This window comes from Taudactylus pleione, unplaced genomic scaffold (genome assembly GCF_031769625.1).
Source record: "Taudactylus pleione unplaced genomic scaffold, aTauple2 ptg000495l, whole genome shotgun sequence".
Classification (NCBI taxonomy): domain Eukaryota; kingdom Metazoa; phylum Chordata; class Amphibia; order Anura; family Myobatrachidae; genus Taudactylus; species Taudactylus pleione.
This window is the reverse complement of record NW_028284897.1, coordinates 1,445,632-1,469,433: the sequence shown is the minus strand read 5'-3', so window position 1 is coordinate 1,469,433 and position 23,802 is coordinate 1,445,632. Positions and strand designations below refer to the sequence as shown.

The 23,802-nt window shown below is 41.9% G+C and overlaps 2 protein-coding genes across 2 annotated transcripts in view; one reads left to right on the top strand and one right to left on the bottom strand.

The window, feature by feature from the left end:
* The window catches only part of LOC148502506 (uncharacterized), a 34,840-nt gene extending 12,167 nt beyond the window's left edge, over positions 1-22,673 (top strand). Inside the window, exons 2-6 of the mRNA XM_088449773.1 lie at positions 4,076-4,267; positions 5,304-5,382; positions 5,502-5,599; positions 16,683-17,175; positions 19,669-22,673. Coding sequence (XP_088305899.1) covers positions 4,076-4,267; positions 5,304-5,382; positions 5,502-5,599; positions 16,683-17,175; positions 19,669-20,825 — 2,019 coding nt within the window. The 3' untranslated portion in view covers positions 20,826-22,673. The remainder of the gene's footprint in view (positions 1-4,075; positions 4,268-5,303; positions 5,383-5,501; positions 5,600-16,682; positions 17,176-19,668) is intronic.
* LOC148502505 (uncharacterized) overlaps positions 1-23,802 on the bottom strand; it is a 346,350-nt gene that overhangs the window by 203,047 nt on the left and 119,501 nt on the right. The gene's annotated exons all lie outside the window — the stretch shown is intronic.

Sequence of the window (23,802 nt, the reverse complement as noted above, 5' to 3'; positions counted from 1 at the left end):
TAGTAATAATACAGGGACATGACTGGGGAGGTGAGTGGATCTGGGTGTGTCACAGTGACATCATTTATATCTATAGTAATAATACATGGACATGACTGGGGAGGTGAGGGGATCTTGGAGTGTCAGTGACATCACCTATATCTATAGTAATAATACAGGGACATGACTGGGGAGGTGAGGGGATCCGGGAGTGTCACAGTGACATCATTTATATCTTTAGTAATAATACAGGGACATGACTGGGGAGGTGAGGGGATCTGGGAGTGTCACAGTGACATCATTTATATCTTTAGTAATAATACAGGGACATGACTGGGGAGGTGAGGGGATCTGGGAGTGTCACAGTGACATCACTTATATCTATAGTAATAATACAGGGACATGACTGGGGAGGTGAGGGGATCTGGGAGTGTCACAGTGACATCACTTATATCTATAGTAATAATACAGGGTCATGACTGGGGAGGTGAGTGGGATCTGGGAGTGTCACAGTGACATCACTTAGATCTATAGTACTAAGACAGGGACATGACTGGGGAGGTGAGGGGATCTGGGAGTGTCACAGTGACATCACTTAGATCTATAGTACTAAGACAGGGACATGACTGGGAGGTGAGAGGATCTGGGAGTGTCACAGTGACATCACTTATATCTATAGTAATAATACAGGGACATGACTGGGGAGGTGAGGGGATCTGGGAGTGTCACAGTGACATCACTTATATCTATAGTAATAATACAGGGACATGACTGGGGAGGTGAGGGGATCTGGGAGTGTCACAGTGACATCACTTATATCTATAGTAATAATACAGGAACATGACTGGGGAGGTGAGAGGATCTGGGAGTGTCACAGTGACATTACTTATATCTATAGTAATAAAACAGGGACATGACTGGGGAGGTGAGCGGATCTGGGAGTGTCACAGTGACATCACTTATATCTATAGTAATAATACAGGGACATGACTAGGGAGGTGAGGGGATCTGGGAGTGTCAGTGACATCACTTATATCTATAGTAATAATACAGGGACATGACTGGGGAGGTGAGGGGATATGGGAGTGTCAGTAACATCACCTATATCTATAATAATAATACAGGGACATGACTGGGGAGGTGAGGGGATCTGGGAGTGTCACAGTGACATCACTTATATCTATAGTAATAATACAGGGATATGACTAGGGAGGTGAGGGGATCTGGGAGTGTCAGTGACATCACCTATATCTATAGTAATAATACAGGGACATGACTGGGGAGGTGAGGGGATATGGGAGTGTCAGTGACATCACCTATATCTATAATAATAATACAGGGACATGACTGGGGAGGTGAGGGGATCTGGGAGTGTCACAGTGACATCAATTATACCTATAGTAATAATACAGGGACATGACTGGAGAGGTGAGAGGATCTGGGAGTGTCACTGTGACATCACTTATATCTATAGTACTAAGACAGGGACATGACTGGGGAGGTGAGGGGATCTGGAAGTGTCACAGTGACATCATTTATATCTTTAGTAATAATACAAGGACATGACTGGGGAGGTGAGGGGATCTGTGAGTGTCACAGTGACATCACCTATATCTATAGTAATAATACAGGGACATGACTGGGGAGGTGAGGGGATCTGGGAGTGTCACAGTGACATCATTTATATCTATAGTAATAATACAGGGACATGACTGGGGAGGTGAGCGGATCTGGGAGTGTCACAGTGACATCACTTATATCTATAGTAATAAAACAGGGACATGACTGGGGAGGTGAGCGGATCTGGGAGTGTCACAGTGACATCACTTATACCTATAGTAATAATAAAGGGACATGACTGGGGAGGTGAGGGGATCTGGGAGTGTCACAGTGACATCACTTAAATCTATAGTAATAATACAGGGACATGACTGGGGAGGTGAGGGGATCTTGGAGTCACAGTGACATCACTTATACCCATAGTAATAATACAGGGACATGACTGGGGAGGTGAGAGGATCTGGGAGTGTCACAGTGACATCACTTATACCCAAAGTAATAATACAGGGACATGACTGCGGAGGTAAGGGGATCTGGGAGTGTCACAGTGACATCACTTATACCTATAGTAATAACACAGGGACATGACTGGGGAGGTGAGTGGATCTGGGTGTGTCACAGTGACATCATTTATATCTATAGTAATAATACATGGACATGACTGGGGAGGTGAGGGGATCTGGGAGTGTCAGTGACATCACCTATATCTATAGTAATAATAAAGGGACATGACTGGGGACGTGAGGGGATCTGGAAGTGTGACAGTGACATCATTTATATCTTTAGTAATAATACAGGGACATGACTGGGGAGGTGAGGGGATCTGTGAGTGTCACAGTGACATCACCTATATCTATAGTAATAATACAGGGACATGACTGGGGAGGTGAGGGGATCTGGGAGTGTCACATTGATATCACTTATATCTATAGTAATAATACAGGGACATGACTGGGGAGGTGAGAGGGTCTGGGAGTGTCACAGTGACATCACCTATATCTATAGTAATAATACAGGGACATGACTGGGGAGGTGAGTGGATCTGGGAGTGTCACAGTGACATCATTTATATCTTTAGTAATAATACAGGGACAAGACTGGGGAGGTGAGGGGATCTGGGAGTGTCACAGTGACATCATTTATATCTATAGTAATAATACATGGACATGACTGGGGAGGTGAGGGGATCTTGGAGTGTCAGTGACATCACCTATATCTATAGTAATAATACAGGGACATGACTGGGGAGGTGAGGGGATCCGGGAGTGTCACAGTGACATCATTTATATCTTTAGTAATAATACAGGGACATGACTGGGGAGGTGAGGGGATCTGGGAGTGTCACAGTGACATCATTTATATCTTTAGTAATAATACAGGGACATGACTGGGGAGGTGAGGGGATCTGGGAGTGTCACAGTGACATCACTTATATCTATAGTAATAATACAGGGACATGACTGGGGAGGTGAGGGGATCTGGGAGTGTCACAGTGACATCACTTATATCTATAGTAATAATACAGGGTCATGACTGGGGAGGTGAGTGGGATCTGGGAGTGTCACAGTGACATCACTTAGATCTATAGTACTAAGACAGGGACATGACTGGGGAGGTCAGGGGATCTGGGAGTGTCACAGTGACATCACTTATATCTATAGTAATAATACAGGGACATGACTGGGGAGGTGAGGGGATCTGGGAGTGTCACAGTGACATCACTTATATCTATAGTAATAATACAGGAACATGACTGGGGAGGTGAGAGGATCTGGGAGTGTCACAGTGACATTACTTATATCTATAGTAATAAAACAGGGACATGACTGGGGAGGTGAGCGGATCTGGGAGTGTCACAGTGACATCACTTATATCTATAGTAATAATACAGGGACATGACTAGGGAGGTGAGGGGATATGGGAGTGTCAGTGACATCACCTATATCTATAATAATAATACAGGGACATGACTGGGGAGGTGAGGGGATATGGGAGTGTCAGTGACATCACCTATATCTATAATAATAATACAGGGACATGACTGGGGAGGTGAGGGGATCTGGGAGTGTCAGTGACATCACCTATATCTATAATAATAATACAGGGACATGACTGGGGAGGTGAGGGGATCTGGGAGTGTCACAGTGACATCACTTATATCTATAGTAATAATACAGGGACATGACTAGGGAGGTGAGGGGATCTGGGAGTGTCAGTGACATCACTTATATCTATAGTAATAATACAGGGACATGACTGGGGAGGTGAGGGGATATGGGAGTGTCAGTGACATCACCTATATCTATAATAATAATACAGGGACATGACTGGGGAGGTGAGGGGATCTGGGAGTGTCACAGTGACATCAATTATACCTATAGTAATAATACAGGGACATGACTGGAGAGGTGAGAGGATCTGGGAGTGTCACTGTGACATCACTTATATCTATAGTACTAAGACAGGGACATGACTAGAGAGGTGAGGGAATCTGGTACTGTATGCAATGATATTTGGTTTCTTCCCCAATAAACAGGGTTACACAATAGTGAAGAAGACATTCGGTGAGTGTGAGACATGCAGCAGCTTTCCCCTTGTGTCAGGTATACTGAGCAGGACCCAGAGCCCCATCACGGTGCCCACATCTTACTCACTGATACATGAGAGACACAATGACCAGAAGATCCTGGAATTCACCAAAAAGAACATTCAGCTGCTCACTGGAGAGGTGACTGCTGGGAATGGGACATTATACAGTAACACCAGGGGATGTGTCTGGGTGATGACTGGAGAGGTGACTGCTGGGAATGGGACATTATACAGTAACACCAGGGGATGTGTCTGGGTGATGACTGGAGAGGTGACTGCTGGGAATGGGACATTATACAGTAACACCAGGGCATGTGTCTGGGTGATGACCGGAGAGGTGACTGCTGGGAATGGGACATTATTCAGTAACACCAGGGGATGTGTCTGGGTGATGACCGGAGAGGTGACTGCTGGGAATGGGACATTATACAGTAACACCAGGGCATGTGTCTGGGTGATGACCGGAGAGGTGACTGCTGGGAATGGGACATTATACAGTAACACCAGGGGATGTGTCTGGGTGATGACCGGAGAGGTGACTGCTGGGAATGGGACATTATACAGTAACACCAGGGGATGTGTCTGGGTGATGATCGGAGAGGTGACTGCTGGGAATAGGACATTATACAGTAACACCAGGAGATGTGTCTGGGTGATGACCGGAGAGGTGACTGCTGTGAATGGGACATTATACAGTAACACCAGGGGATGTGTCTGGGTGATGACCGGAGAGGTGACTGCTGGGAATGGGACATTTTACAGTAACACCAGGGGATGTGTCTGGGTGATGACCGGGGAGGTGACTGCTGGGAATGGGACATTATACAGTAACACCAGGGGATGTGTCTGGGTGATGACTTGAGAGGTGACTGCTGGGAATGGGACATTATACAGTAACACCAGGGGATGTGTCTGGGTGGTGACTGCTGGGAATGGGACATTATACAGTAACACCAGTGGATGTGTCTGGGTGATGACCGGAGAGGTTACTGCTGGGAATGGGACATTATACAGTAACACCAGGGAATGTGTCTGGGTGATGACTGGAGAGGTGACTGCTGGGAATGGGACATTATACAGTAACACCAGGGGATGTGTCTGGGTGATGACTGTATCATTGTGTGTGTCAGGTTCCTATAAGGTGTCAGGATGTCACTGTCTATGTCTCCATGCAGGAGGAGGAGTATATAGAGGAACACAGGGGTCTGAACAAGGATGTGATGATGGAGAATCACCGGCCCCTCACATCACTGGGTAAGAGGAGACTGTCATTTATTGTACAGGGGAGAGCAGGTATGGGGGCCTCCTATATACACACTTCACCTGATAATCACATATATACAATGTACTCAGTCACTGTGTGTCTCCTATAGATGGACCCAGTAACAGAAATACCCCAGAGAGATGTCCCCGTCCTCTGTATTCCCAGCACTGTACAGAGGAGAATCACAGGAATCCACAGGAGCATCAGGTAGATGGGATTTAGGGTCTCACCAATATACCACAGTGACTGTCACTATATGATGTGTACAGAAGCTGTGTGTGTCTTATACAATGATATTATACTGTGTAATCTCTGTCTTTGACATTAGTAACGTGTTGTATAGCTGCTGTAGTGTGTGGTGTGTGCTATCAGCACTGTGTCATACACCTAGTAATACCTAGAACCCAGTGTTACGTTGCTGTGTTTGTGGGGGAGCGCTGTGGGCGGTGCCTTTATGTCTTGCAGACAGATTACTGCAGTAATATGTAGTATAGTATAGTATATATAGAGGATAAAGTATACATAACAGACAGGAGTAAGGACAGAAGGGTCATTATTATATAGTCACCACATGGGGGAATGTGACATACATCGAATATAATATGGAGAGGATAAAGTATACATAACAGACAGGAGTAAGGACAGAAGGGTCATTATTATATAATCACCACATGGGGGAATGTGACATACATGGAATATAATATGGAGATGATAAGGTATACATAACAGACAGGAGTAAGGACAGAAGGGTCATTATTATATAATCACCACATGGGAGAATGTGACATACAGGGAATATAATATGGAGAGGATAAAGTATATATAACAGATAGGAGTAAGGACAGAAGGGTCATTATTATATAATCACCACATGGGGGAATGTGACATACAGGGAATATAATATGGAGAGGATAAAGTATACATAACAGACAGGAGTAAGGACAGAAGGGTAATTATTATATAGTCACTACATGTGACATACATGGAATATAATATATAGAGGATAAAGTATACATAACAGACAGGAGTAAGGACAGAAGGGTCATTATTATATAGTCACCACATGGAGGAATGTGACATACAGGGAATATAATATGGAGAGGATAAAGTATACATAACATACAGGAGTAAGGACAGAAGGGTCATTATTATATAATCACCACATGGGGGAATGTGACATACATGGAATATAATATGGAGAGGATAAAGTATACATAACAGACAGGAGTAAGGACAGAAGGGTCATTATTATATAATCACCACATGGGGGAATGTGACATACATGGAATATAATATGGAGAGGATAAAGTATACATAACAGACAGGAGTAAGGACAGAAGGTTAATTATTATATAGTCACCACATGGAGGAATGTGACATACAGAGAATATAATATGGAGAGGATAAAGTATACATAACAGACAGGAGTAAGGACAGAATGGTAATTATTATATAATCCCCACATGGGGGAATGTGACATACATGGAATATAATATGGAGAGGATAAAGTATATATAACAGACAGGAGTAAGGACAGAAGGGTCATTATTATATAATCAAAACATGGGAGAATGTGACATACAGGGAATATAATATATAGAGGATAGAGTATACATAACAGACAGGAGTAAGGACAGAAGGGTCATTTTTATATAATCACCACATGGGGGAATGTGACATACAGGGAATATAATATGGAGAGGATAAAGTATACATAACATACAGGAGTAAGGACAGAAGGGTCATTATTATATAGTCACCACATGGAGGAATGTGACATACATGGAATATAATATGGAGAGGATAAAGTATACATAACAGACAGGAGTAAGGACAGAAGGGTCATTATTATATAATCACCACATGGGGGAATGTGACATACATGGAATATAATATGGAGAGGATAAAGTATACATAACAGACAGGAGTAAGGACAGAATGGTAATTATTATATAATCCCCACATGGGGGAATGTGACATACATGGAATATAATATGGAGAGGATAAAGTATATATAACAGACAGGAGTAAGGACAGAAGGGTCATTATTATATAATCAAAACATGGGAGAATGTGACATACAGGGAATATAATATATAGAGGATAGAGTATACATAACAGACAGGAGTAAGGACAGAAGGGTCATTATTATATAATCACCACATGGGGGAATGTGACATACATGGAATATAATATGGAGAGGATAAAGTATACATAACAGACAGGAGTAAGAACATAAGGGTCATTATTATATAATCACTACATGGGGGAATGTGACATACAGGGAATATAATATGGAGAGGATAAAGTATACATAACAGACAGGAGTAAGGACAGAAGGGTCATTATTATGTAATCACCACATGGGGGAATGTGACATACAGGGAATATAATATGGAGAGGATAAAGTATACATAACAGACAGGAGTAAGGACAGAAGGGTCATTATTATATAGTCACCACATGGGGGAATGTGACATACAGGGAATATAATATGGAGAGGATAATGTATACATAACAGACAGGAGTAAGGACAGAACGGTCATTATTATATAATCACTACATGGGGGAATGTGACATACATGGAATATAATATGGAGAGGATAAAGTATACATAACAGACAGGAGTAAGGACAGAATGGTCATTATTATATAGTCACCACATGGGGGAATGTGACATACAGGGAATATAATATGGAGAGGATAATGTATACATAACAGACAGGAGTAAGGACAGAAGGGTCATTATTATATAATCACCACATGGGGGAATGTGACATACAGGGAATATAATGTATAGAGGATAAAGTATACATAACAGACAGGAGTAAGGACAGAAGGGTCATTATTATATAATCACCACATGGAGGAATGTGACATACATGGAATATAATATGGAGAGGATAAAGTATACATAACAGACAGGAGTAAGGACAGAATGGTCATTATTATATAGTCACCACATGGGGGAATGTGACATACAGGGAATATAATATGGAGAGGATAAAGTATACATAACAGACAGGAACAAGGACAGAAGGGTAATTATTATATAATCCCCACATGGGGGAATGTGACATACAGGGAATATAATATGGAGAGGATAAAGTATACATAACAGACAGGAGTAAGGACAGAAGGGTCATTATTATATAATCACCACATGGGGGAATGTGACATACAGGGAATATAATATATAGAGGATAAAGTATACATAACAGACAGGAGTAAGGACAGAAGGGTCATTATTATATAGTCACCACATGGGGAAATGTGACATACAGGGAAAATATTATGTACTGGATAAAGTATACATAACAGACAGGAGTAAGGACAGAAGGGTAATTATTATATAGTCACCACATGGGGGAATGTAACATACAGGGAATATAATATAGAGAGGATAAAGTATACATAACAGACAGGAACAAGGACAGAAGGGTAATTATTATATAGTCACCACATGGGGGAATGTGACATACATGGAATATAATATGGAGAGGATAAAGTATATATAACAGACAGGAGTAAGGACAGAAGGGTCATTATTATATAATCAAAACATGGGAGAATGTGACATACAGGGAATATAATATGGAGAGGATAAAGTATACATAACAGACAGGAGTAAGGACAGAAGGGTCATTATTATATAATCAAAACATGGGAGAATGTGACATACATGGAATATAATATGGAGAGGATAAAGTATACATAACAGACAGGAGTAAGGACAGAAGGGTCATTATTATATAGTCACCACATGGGGGAATGTGACATACAGGGAATATAATATGGAGAGGATAAAGTATACATAACAGACAGGAGTAAGGACAGAAGGATAATTATTATATAATCACCACATGGGGGAATGTGACATACATGGAATATAATATGGAGAGGATAAAGTATACATAACAGACAGGAGTAAGGACAGAAGGGTAATTATTATATAATCACCACATGGGAGAATGTGACATACATGGAATATAATATGGAGAGGATAAAGTATACATAACAGACAGGAGTAAGGACAGAATGGTAATTATTATATAGCCACCACATGGAGGAATGTGACATACATGGAATATAATATGGAGAGGATAAAGTATACATAACAGACAGGAGTAAGGACAGAATGGTAATTATTATATAGCCACCACATGGAGGAATGTGACATACATGGAATATAATGTATAGAGGATAAAGTATACATAACAGACAGGAGTAAGGACAGAAGGGTCATTATTATATAGTCACCACATGGGAGAATGTGACATACATGGAATATAATATGGAGAGGATAAAGTATACATAACAGACAGGAGTAAGGACAGAAGGGTCATTATTATATAATCACCACATGGGGGAATGTGACATACATGGAATATAATATGGAGAGGATAAAGTATACATAACAGACAGGAGTAAGGACAGAAGGGTCATTATTATATAATCACCACATGGGGGAATGTGACATACATGGAATATAATATGGAGAGGATAAAGTATACATAACAGACAGGAATAAGGACAGAAGGGTCATTATTATATAGTCACCACATGGAGGAATGTGACATACATGGAATATAATATGGAGTGGATAAAGTATACATAACAGACAGGAGTAAGGACAGAAGGGTCATTATTATATAGTCACCACATGGAGGAATGTGACATACATGGAATATAATATGGAGAGGATAAAGTATACATAACAGACAGGAGTAAGGACAGAAGGGTAATTATTATATAATCAAAACATGGGAGAATGTGACATACAGGGAATATAATATATAGAGGATAAAGTATACATAATAGACAGGAGTAAGGACAGAAGGGTCATTATTATATAGTCACTACATGGGGGAATGTGACATACAGGGAATATAATATGGAGAGGATAAAGTATACATAACAGACAGGAGTAAGGACAGAAGGGTCATTATTATATAATCACCACATGGGGGAATGTGACATACATGGAATATAATATATAGAGGATAAAGTATACATAACAGACAGGAGTAAGGACAGAAGGGTAATTATTATATAATCACCACATGGGGGAATGTGACATACATGGAATATAATATATAGAGGATAAAGTTTACATAACAATATAGATGACAATATGGCTCAGATGGGTGTAAGAGATAATGACACTGACTGAATGTAACCATTAGGCCTAAATAAGTCCAGGTAACATTACACTGACAGGATAACAGTGACACTGAGGGCAGGTGACACAGGGAGAGATCTACCAAGCCTGGGAGAGAGGAACAGTGGAAAAGTTGCACAAAGTGACTTTAGGAATAATATGTAATAAGTGTATGGAGACGGGAGAGAGAGGGGAATATAGTGTTCACTCTAGGTACGGCGCCAGGCAGGGTGCCGGACCTAGAGAAAGGGCACTTCTGCTCGCGCGCCCAACAATGGGGCGTGTCCATTGAAAAGGGGCGTGTCTTTAAGACTCGTCCCCTTTTCGTCACTCTTGGGGGTGTGCCCGGCACTTACGGACATGCCGGGCAGACCCCAAGCGCTGCGGTCACTGTGAAAGGATGCCGGGCGCATGCGCCAAGCATCCATTCACTGGCGACGACCGCTGCACCACTGTTTTCCCCATCCGCGGGACACTGCGGCCCGGGGGAGGGGACAGAACCTGCAGGCCGTTTCGGCGGGGTGCTGCACCAGAGGGCAGGGTGCATTCTGCCCTTTAGAAATAGAGCAGGATACGGCGCCCTGCTGAAACAGCCTAGCGGGAACGCTAGTAATGTGAAAAGTAACAGCTGTGTCTAATATATCAGCGCAGCATATAGTAGGTAAACAGTGGTATGTAATAATGAATAATAATGACAATAAATATAAGGGTAGCTCTGTATTTAGATCTAAATGAAAGCCGGTCTGCATACTACAATAAGACAGGGTACAGTAGATACAGTATACATTCCATATGCAGTACTTGCAGTATGTTCCACAATGTAGCTTTGAACATAAACTGGGTATAATAAAAGGTTCAATGTCCAAATGTTGGTCCAGATTAGGTAAATATGGAGTGGTGGTGGTGGTGTCCCAATATGTAGCAAATGGACAGTCCTTGACAGCTGTGTGTGAGGTGGGAGGGTGCGCGCACCTCATACCTCTTAGTGAAGTGCGGTGTGGTCAGCTTGATGCAGAGTTCCCGTCTGTGCGGCTGCAGTGGTAGTGCACTTCTCAGTCTGCGGTCTGTCCTCCGATGCGCTGCAGTGTTACCTCAGGTGGAATTGAGCGCCAGGTGCAGCGGCTGTGGCGGGTGCTCCGGTGGTGAGTGTGCACGCTAGTTCACCGTCGGCGTGGCCGTCTCTGGAGTCCGTGTACTGAGTGAAGATGGGGTGTGGCCAAAGCGTTTCACCCGCTTGTTGCTGTGCGGGCTACATCGGGGCTGTAGTGTCGGGAACGCTAGTAATATATGGGCAATAACACTAGCGTTCCCGCTAGGCTGTTTTAGCAGGGCGCGGCGCCCTGCCCTCCTTCTGGAGGGCAAAAAGCACCCTGCCCTCCAGGAGGAGGGCAAAAAGCGCCCTGCCCTCACAGCCTGCGGGAGCCGTTCTCACCCGCGGGACGCAGTGTCCCGCGGGTGGAGAAACATGCAGTGACCCGGTCACCGCCGGAGAATAGACGCCGGGGCGCATGCGCCCGGCATCTATTCTCCCTGTCTGCAGGGCTTGGGGGCTGCCCGGTGTGTCCGTAAGTGCCGGGCACGCCCCCAAGAGTGACGAAGAGGGGACGCGTCTTATAGACACGCCCCCTTTTCCTTCGGCACGGGCATGCCCTCTCTAGCTCCGGCGCCCTGCCTCCCGCCGGAGCTAGAGGGAACACTATGTATGTATATATATATATATATATATATAAGTGACTGGAGGAATAATAAGTATAATATGTAATAAGAATAAGTGGACGGAGAGGGGAATATATGGGTAATAACACTGTGTATATATTAAGTGACTGGAGGAATAATAAGTATAATATGTAATAAGTGGAGAGAGAGAGGGGAATATATGGGTAATCACAATGTGTATATAGTAAGTGACTGGAGGAATGATAAGTATAATATGTAATAAGTGGAGAGAGGGGAATATATGGAGAATAACACTGTGTATATAGTAAGTGGCTGGAGAGATGATTAGTATAATATGTAATAAGTGGATGGAGAGGGGAATATATGGGTAATAACACTGTGTATATAGTAAGTGACTGGAGGAATAATAAGTATAATATGTAATAAGTGGAGGGAGAGGAGAATATATGGATAATAACACTGTATATAGTAAGTGGCTGGAGAGATGAGTATAATATGTAATAAGTGGATGGAGAGGGGAATATATGGGTAATAACACTGTGTATATAGTAAGTGACTCAAGGAATAATAAGTATAATATGTAATAAGTGGAGGGAGAGGAGAATATATGGGTAATAACACTGTGTATATAGTAAGTGACTCAAGGAATAATAAGTATAATATGTAATAAGTGGAGGGAGAGGAGAATATATGGATAATAACACTGTGTATATAGTAAGTGACTGGAGGAATAATAAGTATAATATGTAATAAGTGGATGGAGAGGGGAATATATGGGCAATAACACTGTGTATATAGTAAGTGACTGGAGGGATGATAAGTATAATATGTGATAAGTGGATGGAGATGGGAGAGAGGAGAATTTTTGGTCAATAACACTGTGTATATAGTGACTGGAGGGATGATAAGTATAATATGTAATAAGTGGAGAGAGAGGGGAATATACTGTATGGGCAATAACACTGTGTATATAGTAAGTGACTGGAGGAATAATAAGTATAATATGTAATAAGTGGAGAGAGAGGAGAATATATGGGTAATAACACTGTGTGTATAGTAAGTGACTGGAGGAATGATAAGTATAATATGTAATAAGTGGAGAGAGAGGGGAATATATGGGTAATAACACTGTGTGTATAGAAAGTGACTGGAGGAATAATAAGTATAATATGTAATAAGTGGATGGAGATGGGAGAGAGGAGAATATATGGATAATAACACTGTATATAGTAAGTGACTGGAGGAATAATAAGTATAATATGTAATAAGTGGATGGAGATGGGAGAGAGGAGAATATATGGATAATAACACTGTATATAGTAAGTGACTGGAGGGATGATAAGTATAATATGTAATAAGTGGAGAGAGAGGAGAATATATGGATATATAGTAAGTGACTGGAGGAATGATAACGTGTTTATTGTAGAGAAGTGTTGGACTCATCAAACCCAATATAGGCACTTACAGCTCAGAGCGACACCTAGAAAGTTACTAGTGGAAGCTATGTGCACAATGGTTCCTGTTTGTCTCCATACACAAGTTCACCCGCTGTAGATGCCAGGCTGGCAAGCTTCTAGCTATCTTATCTAACCTACATTGCAAGCAAAGTGGAAGCTGCTGAAATCAATTTGGCAAAACCCTTCAGGTGCATGGAAGGGAGGGGTTATACTAAACAAAAAAACAGAACGGGGGATGTCCCCCAGCACACTAAGCTGTACCTGCAACAATACTTGAAACCTATTCTTTTTTCATGCACCTGAAGAGTATTGCAATTGGAGGGTATGCTGGCACTTGTAGTGCTAATTGTAGGTTCCAGGGGTGACTCCCAGGTAAGCTAGCTCTCAATTTGGATGTATTTCTGTATGTGCCTTTATCATGAGGCCTTACAATAGACAATTACATGGCCCAGAGTGAGTACTGTTATCAGGCAGTGTAGGGACCCCCAGTATCAGAGAAGCCGTGAAGTTGGCCTGGTGGCTTACCACGTATTGGCAAATGCATGCAACATATATCTCTGAATTTCTATTGCCATGTAGTTTTAAAGTATTGCTGCAGGTACAATTTAGTGTGTTGGGGAACATCCCCCTTTCTGTTTCTTTGTCTAACTTGCATTGCATCAGATTGCCGGTCACAGCGTTTTCCATAGCTGCAGTATATCAGTCCTATTATGTAATATGTATTCTGGCCCGGACGCCTTTGCATTACATTACAAATGATTGCCGGAGCCATGCCTAGCAAAGCTTTCTTCCTCTCAGCTGGAAATGATTTCGGACATCTCGGAACAGGTGGGGGTGATCTTTACACTTCATAATGGTAAGCTATCCAGCTCTGATGGCTTTATTGCAGAATATTATACAATCTTGCTCCCCAACATTGTTCCCTTCCTTACTGCTATTTTACTTACCCTCCATACTGAAGGTCCGTCATATCCTATGTAATATAAAGCCTATATGAACCCTCCTCAGAAAATTCAGAGATGTTCTCTTCTGACCGACCAATGACTTTATCCAACCAGGACTTTAAAATCCTGGTGACAATCTGAGCCAACCACTTCTACACCATTCTGCCCAATCTCATCACCCCCCCTCCCCCCACACCCACACACTCACACCCCACCTTTACCTGGGGCTCACCCACAGTCAGTAGTCCGCACAGCCATTGCTGCAGCCTTCCACCACTGTGCCCACGTAGCGTCTAACCTGCCGATTAGCCCGGTTACCCAGAGGCCTCTGATAGAGTTTTGTGGTTTCTTCTATAAAGAATGTTTAGATCACAGAGCGTTTCTGGTTCTCTCACTTTATCATCTTTATTTACATGTTTCCCCCTCAGCCTTATGTATAAACTGGAGCCGGGGTGATCCTGTTACTATGTTCCTTGTCTTCCCCCTCGGCCTTATGTATAAACTGGGTCCGGGGTGATCCTGTTACCATGTTCCTTGTCTTCCCCCTCAGCCTTATGTATAAACTGGGTCCGGGGTGATCCTGTTACCATGTTCCATGTCTTCCCCCTCAGCCTTATGTATAAACTGAAGCTGGGGTGATCCTGTTACCATGTTCTGTGTCTTCCCCCTCAGCCTTATGTATAAACTGAAGCTGGGGTGATCCTGTTACCATGTTCCGTGTCTTCCCCCTCAGCCCAATGTATAAATTGCAAGAGTTCCTCTGTGGAGGACAGTGAGCTAGGGGGTTAGGGTGACTAGGGAACAACTAGGTCTCCCTATTGCAACCAAACCCAGGTTTGGCTAGACCTGCCCAGAGGCACGGAGTCTAACCCACTTGGTGGTCTTCCCTCCAATCGGGATTTGGGTTATGCTGCACCAAGCGGGCAGGTTGCGGCCCTCTGAACAGGTACCTGGGAGTGGCAGAAAGATCAGAATTATATTAAATGAATTGTATATAAACAATGGAGGTGGACTTGAGAGTGTAAAAATCCTAGTCGCAGGCTTGCTAGAACACACAGGGAAATGTACTGGGAACTGCAACAGATTCAGGTGCTGATTTACACAGAGAGACACAGAGAGAAGTGGACACAGGCATGTACTGGGGATTGCTATATATGCAGGTGCTGATTTACACAGACAAACACAGAGTAGAGTGGACACAGGCAAGCAATGTATATGAGTACAGACAAGCTTCAAATCAAATACAAGTGATCCCCTATCAGTACATTTTTTAACATGGGTTTTATTTGGCTACAATAACACAGGAAGACAACTTTGCAAAGATAAATAGATAAGATAAAAAGTGTGCTTATCTTTTAGAAGGGTATCCAGTCCTCTTAGGTACTAATGTCCACAAAAAGAGAGCCTGGGTCAGCTGGCCTCAACATGTTTTGTCCTGTAGGGACTTCCTCAGGAGGGGTCACTGCTCAGAAAGTCCCTATAGGATGAAACTCATTCCTCAGGAGTGGTCACTCCTGAGGAAGTCCCTATAGCTCGTGTATACTCATCATATACATTCCTGTGGAGTACTAAAAGGGATACTAGGAGATCTTTGGAAATACATTACTACAGGCTATAAATATAGCATTATTTGGTACACAACCTTTATTACATTTTCCATAATATATATAAAGGAAATACACTATATTATCCCTTCCCCTTATGGGCTTGAATGAGCTCTTTTAAGGTGATCCAGCTGATGACAACCTGAGCCCATCCCATTCTGTGTGAACTTTGCAACTTGGAATTCAAATAAGCTTTAAAGTTATTCTTTTGGCACGCACATTTGATTTGAGCATCAGTTGCCACTTTCATTAATTATATTACACTATCAGGGGCATGTTTATTTAACACACACACATATATATATATATCTCCATACATTTCTAATTAATAAAAATATGTATAAATAATGGTGTAGGACGTGTTTCACCACAAGTTTGTTGCTTCCACAGTAGGGTTTCTTTCTAGAAGGATGGATTTTATATTTTTGTGTTTTGTAATTTTTTTAGGTTGATGTTGCGACTAATATTAAGGCTGAAGATATAGAGGGAGAAGAAGAGACATATGTGACTGATAGTAAGGCTGAAGATATAGAGGGAGAAGTCGAGACTTTTGTGACTGATATGAAGGCAAAAGATACAGAGGGAGAAGAGACATATGTGACGTATATGAAGGCAGAAGACATAGAGCGAGAAGAAGAGATGTATGTGACAGATATGAAGACAGAAGATATAGAGGGAGAAGAAGAGACGTATGTGACTGATATGAAGGCAGAAGATATAGAGGGAGAAGAAGAGATGTATGTGACTGATATTAAGGCAGAAGATACAGAGGGAGGAGAAGAGACATATGTGACTGATATGAAGACAAAAGATATAGAGGGAGAGGATGAGATGTATGTGACTAATATGCAGGCAGAAGATTTAGAGGGAGAAGAAAAGATGTACGTGAGGAGTGGTCAGCCGTGTAAGGAGGAGGAAATCCCTACAGATATCAGCACAGGTGAGTAATAAAGACTTATTACAGAAAAGAGTCACATACTCCTTGCATTACAACACAGGGCCGTAACTAGCTATGGGCAACCGGTTGCAGAGGCTCTGTGGGCAGCACCTTTAACCTCCCCCCACCGGCCCCATGCTCCTGGCTAGCAGTATGCATGCAGCCATGATTGCTGCTGCAGTACCCGGGGAGCATCCTGTGGAAGCTTCAGACGAGCATCCCTTGCTAGTATATGCAGCCATTTATTGCACTTACTGAAGCAGCGGGTCACGCCTCTTCCATGTAATGTAATGACGTTGCATGCTCAATGGGTGGGGCTGGCACAGGACGTAACCATGCCCTGCTACAGCCCTGCTACAACAATCCCTTATTCTACACGCTCAGCCAAAGCTTGGCCTGCCCTACTGATACTACATAGGATAATATGCTGAATATATTTGCTCACTTCCTAATAAGAAGGACTAGTAACATATCTATACACTGAAGGGATCACCATGAGGGTGGGGAACACGTCTTTTGAAATGAAAAGCCACCCACACTACTCTCCTGCTTTTTCTTAATGGAAATTTGCAATAACAAAAATAATTCATGTAAACATTCCCCAAAATGGTGACCTCTGCACATTCCCAGCTTCTCTCTCCGTACATCCCATGGATATTGCGCATCTTTCCTGCAAGCCTTGAGGCAGCAGTGTCTTGTTCACGTGCCTTCAGCTTTCATGGTCTAGTACAGACCTGGCCAACCTGTGACCTTCCAGCTGTTGTGACACTACACATCCCAGCATGCCCTGCCACAGTTTTAGCATTTCCTAATAGCCAAAATGCGGCAGGTCATGCTGGGACTTGTAGTTTCACAGAAGCTGGAGAGTCACAGGTGGGTCAGGCCTGGTGTAGTATGTCAGAAAACATTATATCTCTATTTTATGAGATATACTCTTCATTGATGGCACTAAATAATCTCCAGCGCAAGTAAATTATTAAAACAAACATGTCCGCGCCTGGGTTACCCATATTGTCCATTTGCCCGGTGACACCTTTGTCTTTTGGTCTTCCTGCATATTGGAGTTTCCTGTTCATGCCTTCTGTACTAAGGAGACCAGTCATGTAACATGTTGTGTGTAAGTCACAGTAGTTTAGTTTTCTTCATGATGAGTAAATATTCTGTGTAATAAGTGTCAGGTATATCACAGGAGGAATATAATTATCCTGTTACTGTGATATTGAAATTATATTTAATTTTGGTTTCCTGATGTGATAACTTTATGTAGAGGTTTGGGCTGTGTTATATACATTATCTGGATGTAAAGAACTGATGTGGCTCTGTAAGGTGTATACGCTCTGACTATCTGAGAGGAGAGAACCTGTGTAACACCTTGTATGCTTTGGAGTAACTGTCTTTGTATAGACATATCCTATGAGCAATAAATACCCAATTGCCTTAGACACCTGCATCTGCTCATATCCTGTGACTACCAGAGTAGCACCAAACACTACTTCCAGCTGTTCTGGTTTGAGCCCATTGTCTCCAAGCTCAGTCTCTCTGCCAGATACCCTGTGCAGACTGGTCCACAGTGACAGATCAGTGGCAGTTAGCCAGCACCACCCAGGAGGCATTGGGAGGAGTCAGTAACAGGCGGTTGCTGACAGAAGGAATCCCTAGGAGTGTTGAAGCCCAAAAAAATTCTACGATCACTTGGAGGAACAAGGACATCTGGCACTTCGGGGCTTGTCACCTCTGCTGACAATCTGTGTGTGTATCCAGCAAAGGACAGTATAGAGATTTGTTCATATTTTGCTCAAAACATTTAAGCTTGCAGCCCGGCGTCAGGAGTTCCTAATTTTCTGCTAGTTCCTACTCTATGACTGATCCTTCATACACCACTAACTTGTAGTTACATCTTCTTCGCCTCCCAGCTACAGAAGCTCATTGTGAAACAAAAACCGATTGCCACGCGGCTGGTACCATGTAACGTATGGGTAACATCCAGGACTGGCCTATTTTATTTTGTTTGAAAATTGCACCTAAAGTCCTGAATGCTGTCAATCATGCCAATATGAGGCCGTTTTGTGTGTGGCTCACTAGCCTATGCTTGTTTAGGCAATAGCCTTTGGATCTGGGAGGTGAGCACATGTTACCAGCAGTGTAATGGTGTTTGATGCATATACAATATAAATACTTGCAGGAAGCTTGATACTGGGATGCAAGCTTAAATCTTTTGCTTACGTCCTTGTGCTTGGATTGCTAGATGTACCCAGGTTTGTAGTGATGGCGCCAATGCCGACAACAATTGTCTTTATGTTTTGTATTAGAATAAACATGTAACCCCTGTGATAACTATAACATAGCATAATATGTGACCGTTATACATTGTACCATGACACAACAGAACTTCCCCATTTGTTACTAATTTGGGGACCTGTCACCGTAGTCTCTATTAGAAAGCTATCCCTGTTACAGGGAAACATTACTTTTATCTTATATTTATTTTATTCCCAGCAGATGGATGTAACAGAAGGAAGATCTCAGAGGGACATCTCATCTCATCTACAGATGGTGACATAGAAGATCACAACATCACCCGAGATTCTCTAGGACAAACTCCTAACACCACAATAATACATCCAGCACCTCACAGTGCACATGTGTCATCTGATCCCTCTGATTATGGGGAATGTTCTCCTGATACCTCAGATATTGGTATACTTATTACATCTGCAGTAGATACAATATTTTCCTGTTCTATAGATGCCCAACAGAACACAAAAGTCATTAATGATCAACCAACTAAGAACAGTACAAAGCCCCATACATGCTCTGAGTGTGGGAAATGTTTCACCTATAAATCAGATCTTGTTACACATCAGAGAAGTCACACAGGTGAGAGGCCATTTCCATGCTCTGTGTGTGGGAAATGTTTTGTTTATAAATCAGCTCTTGTTATACATCTGAGACGTCATACAAGTGACAAACCGTTTCCATGCTCTGAGTGTGGGAAATGTTTCAAAGACAAAACATATCTTGTTAGACATCAAAGATGTCACATGGGTGAGAAACCATTTCCATGCTCTGAGTGTGGGAAATGTTTTACCAGAAAATCACTTCTTGTTATACATCAGGGAAGTCACACAGGTGAGAAACCAATTTCATGCTCTCAGTGTGGAAAATGTTTTACAAGAAAATCAAGTCTACTTAGACATCAGAGACGTCACACAAGTGAGAAACCATTTCCATGCTCTGACTGTGGGAAATATTTTACACATAAATCAAATCTTGTAAGACATCAGAGAAATCACACAGGTGAGAAACCATTTCCATGCTTTGACTGTGGGAAATGCTTTACACAGAAATCAGAACTTGTTACACATCAGAGACGTCACACAGGTGAGAAACCATTTCCATGCTCTGAGTGTGGGAAATGTTTTTCACAGAAATCAGAACTTGTTATACATCAGAGAAGTCACACAGGTGAGAAACCATTTCCATGCTCTGAGTGTGGGAAATGTTTTACCAGAAAATCAGTTCTTATTAAACATCAGAGACGTCACACAGGTGAAAAACCATTTCCATGCTCTGAGTGTGGGAAATGTTTTACACAGAAATCAAATCTTGTTACACATCAAATAATACATAAAAAACATGAGCTTAAGACATAAAACAGAATACTTTAAGCAATTCAAATGCTTCAAATCTTTTGGATAATCTATTGTGTTTTGAGTACCAGTAATAGCAGAATGGACAATACACAGTGCCATCCGTGGACAAACATTGGTACATTTTCCACACAGCAATCAATCTTAATAAAAAGAAAGTATATATTACGCAGTCATGGACAACTGAAGGGAACAGGGAGGGAAAGATGTCTTTTGTATTGCTAATCAAAAGCAAGTAGTCCTCAGTCTCCTTGAATTTTAGCCAAGAAAGCCATGTGGTGACACATTCCCAATGTCAGTCCATCGTGGAGTACATCACATCTTCCATCTGATGTTATACGTATGTGATGTAATGAGTTGCTGTAATTGTCATTACCTGTGTGTGATGGGGATCAGTGAAGCATAGATTATAGTAGCACACTGCCTGTTATATACTCACACACACACAGTGCTATGTATGTCCTCTCATCACTCTGCATTTCATTCCACTGACCAATTGGCTCAGATGTAGGCCTGTGTCTTATCAGCCAGATTATATCTTACCATTCAGTCTTAGGGGGCAGCTAGCTGAGGGGGCAACTAACTGTGGTAATACATAAAGTGTGGAATAACTAAGTGGGTCTCCTAAACAGTTAAAAAAAGTGTAACAAACATTGAAAACCATCCGTGATCAGGTAATTTAATAATCAAACTTGACAGTATTGTACTGACCTACAAATTTCAACATTTAATCCAAAATCAACATGTGTTAAAAAATAGATTTTTCTTATCACTCCATGGTATCTTCTCTATTACATCCATCACTCTCCCTGTATCTTACCCCTCTGTACACATTGCCACCAAATGAATCTACTCTTCTCTTATGTACACACATGAGATTTCTTGTTATCTATATACACTGAATTAACTGACAAACATCCTTAACCTGTCGCCATAAAAATCTTTTATACACCTCCTACAACTATAATTATCTCTCCTGCTTCTATTAGCTGGTAACATATCTCCAAATCCAGGCCCCACTCATAATGGACTATAAATCCAGGAAACCTCATAAACATCATGTTTCTCCCATCACCCTCCCAGTCACTATAATGTGCCTTATGGAATGCACGCTCTGTCTGCAACAAATTTACATCCATCCATGACCTTTATCTAAAAAAACCTCAACCTTCTGGTGATAACAGAAACATAGCTCACACAATCAGACACTCCCTCCCCTGCAGCACTGTCACACGGGGACCTCCAGGCCTGGTAATAGTAAAATAGTGACCAGCACTATCACACACACCTCCAGGCCTGGTACTAGTAAAGGAGGTGGGGTTGGAATATTACTGTCCCAATCTATCACATACACAGTTCTCCCACAGGTACCATCACTCACATTTACATCATTTGTACATTCTGTCAGGACTGTCACCCCTTTCTCTGCGTGTTGCTGTCTATCGCCCACCTGGGCCACCCCAACAATTTCTGTTACATATTTCTGCCCGGCTCCCTCACTTCCTATCCTCAGACATCTCCACCATCATCATGGGTGATTTCAGTATTGCTACTGACAGTCCCCAATCTCCTCATGTCTCCAATCTACTCTCTGTAACCTCCTCTCTCAGCCTCTCCCAATGGTCTCCTCTACTCATCAGGAGGGTCACTGCCTTGTTCTGCTAACACCAAGGAAGAACTAGAAGAGGTTGTCTGTCATTGATGCACATGTATAATATATAACTTATTGTTAGCTGTAACATGCATAGATTATATGCAGTCAGTGATATAATAAAAGAAAGAATTAGAGATGTGGATATAGAATGAAGCGTGTGTAATAAGGAAATTCTGAGCCGTACGGCCCTACCATTAATTGCTCATATTTATGTATATATACTGTATATACGTGTCTTTCTGACTTGTATATTGTTATATATTGAGATAATAAATTATTTCTTCTAAATTCCTCAATATTTATCAGCGTTTTATTCTCTGTACTGTTATGTCTATATCACATTCATTGGTGATCCCAACACAGATTTTTCATAGAGAATATCATCTGATTCCTTTTACAGTACAGACATATTAGCCAGAGTATAACGTTTTGTACAATGTATCTCTTATTATACTCTTCATATGAATACTGTATCTATCCTGCAGTTATACAATACAATACAATACACACTTTATTGTCATCAACAACAAAACAAAACATGTTAGATTGTCAATGAAATGTAAATTACAAACACTTCAGCATATAAAACAAACCAGTAAAACATTTCCATAATACTCAGGTCAGTGCATTGTGACAGTTCAATAGAGAACAGCGACATGGAACGAAGCCATTATATAACCACTTTGTATGTGTGCGCACACTCCTAAAGAGTACATTTCATGGTAATCTTTCAAAAACCATGTAGTTGGGATGACTAGGATCAGCTTAGATGCTTCTAGTCTGCTTAAATACTCTCATAGAGAACTAGAATTTGGGGCAGTTTTACACCTATTATTTTGCTTGCAGTCTTGACCACCCGCTCAGGAGCCCCCCGATCAGCAGCAGTACAATTTCCACACCATATAATAATCCCATAGGTCAGGACACTCTCTATTATACAACGATAAAAGCTTAAGGAATCCACCACCTCAATGACCATATCATCCAAAACCACTGGTAATTTGGGTCCACAATCCACCCTCCTGAAGTCAATTACCATCTCTTTAGTTTTTGTTGTATTTAGGAGTAAATAATTATCCTTACTCCATTCTAGCAATCTTTGCACCTCATACCGATAGGCTTCCTCCCCTCATTTCCTATCAGACCCACAATGGCGATGTCGTCAGCAAACTTCACAATCTTCACAGACTGTGAAGTTGAAAGTAACACAGTCATAAGTAAATAGGGCTCAAAGCGCACCCCTGTGGGGCACCGGTTTTCACAAAACTTCCCCAGAAACACATCCCCCTAACTTAACCACTTGGGGCCTATCTGTCAAAAAATTCA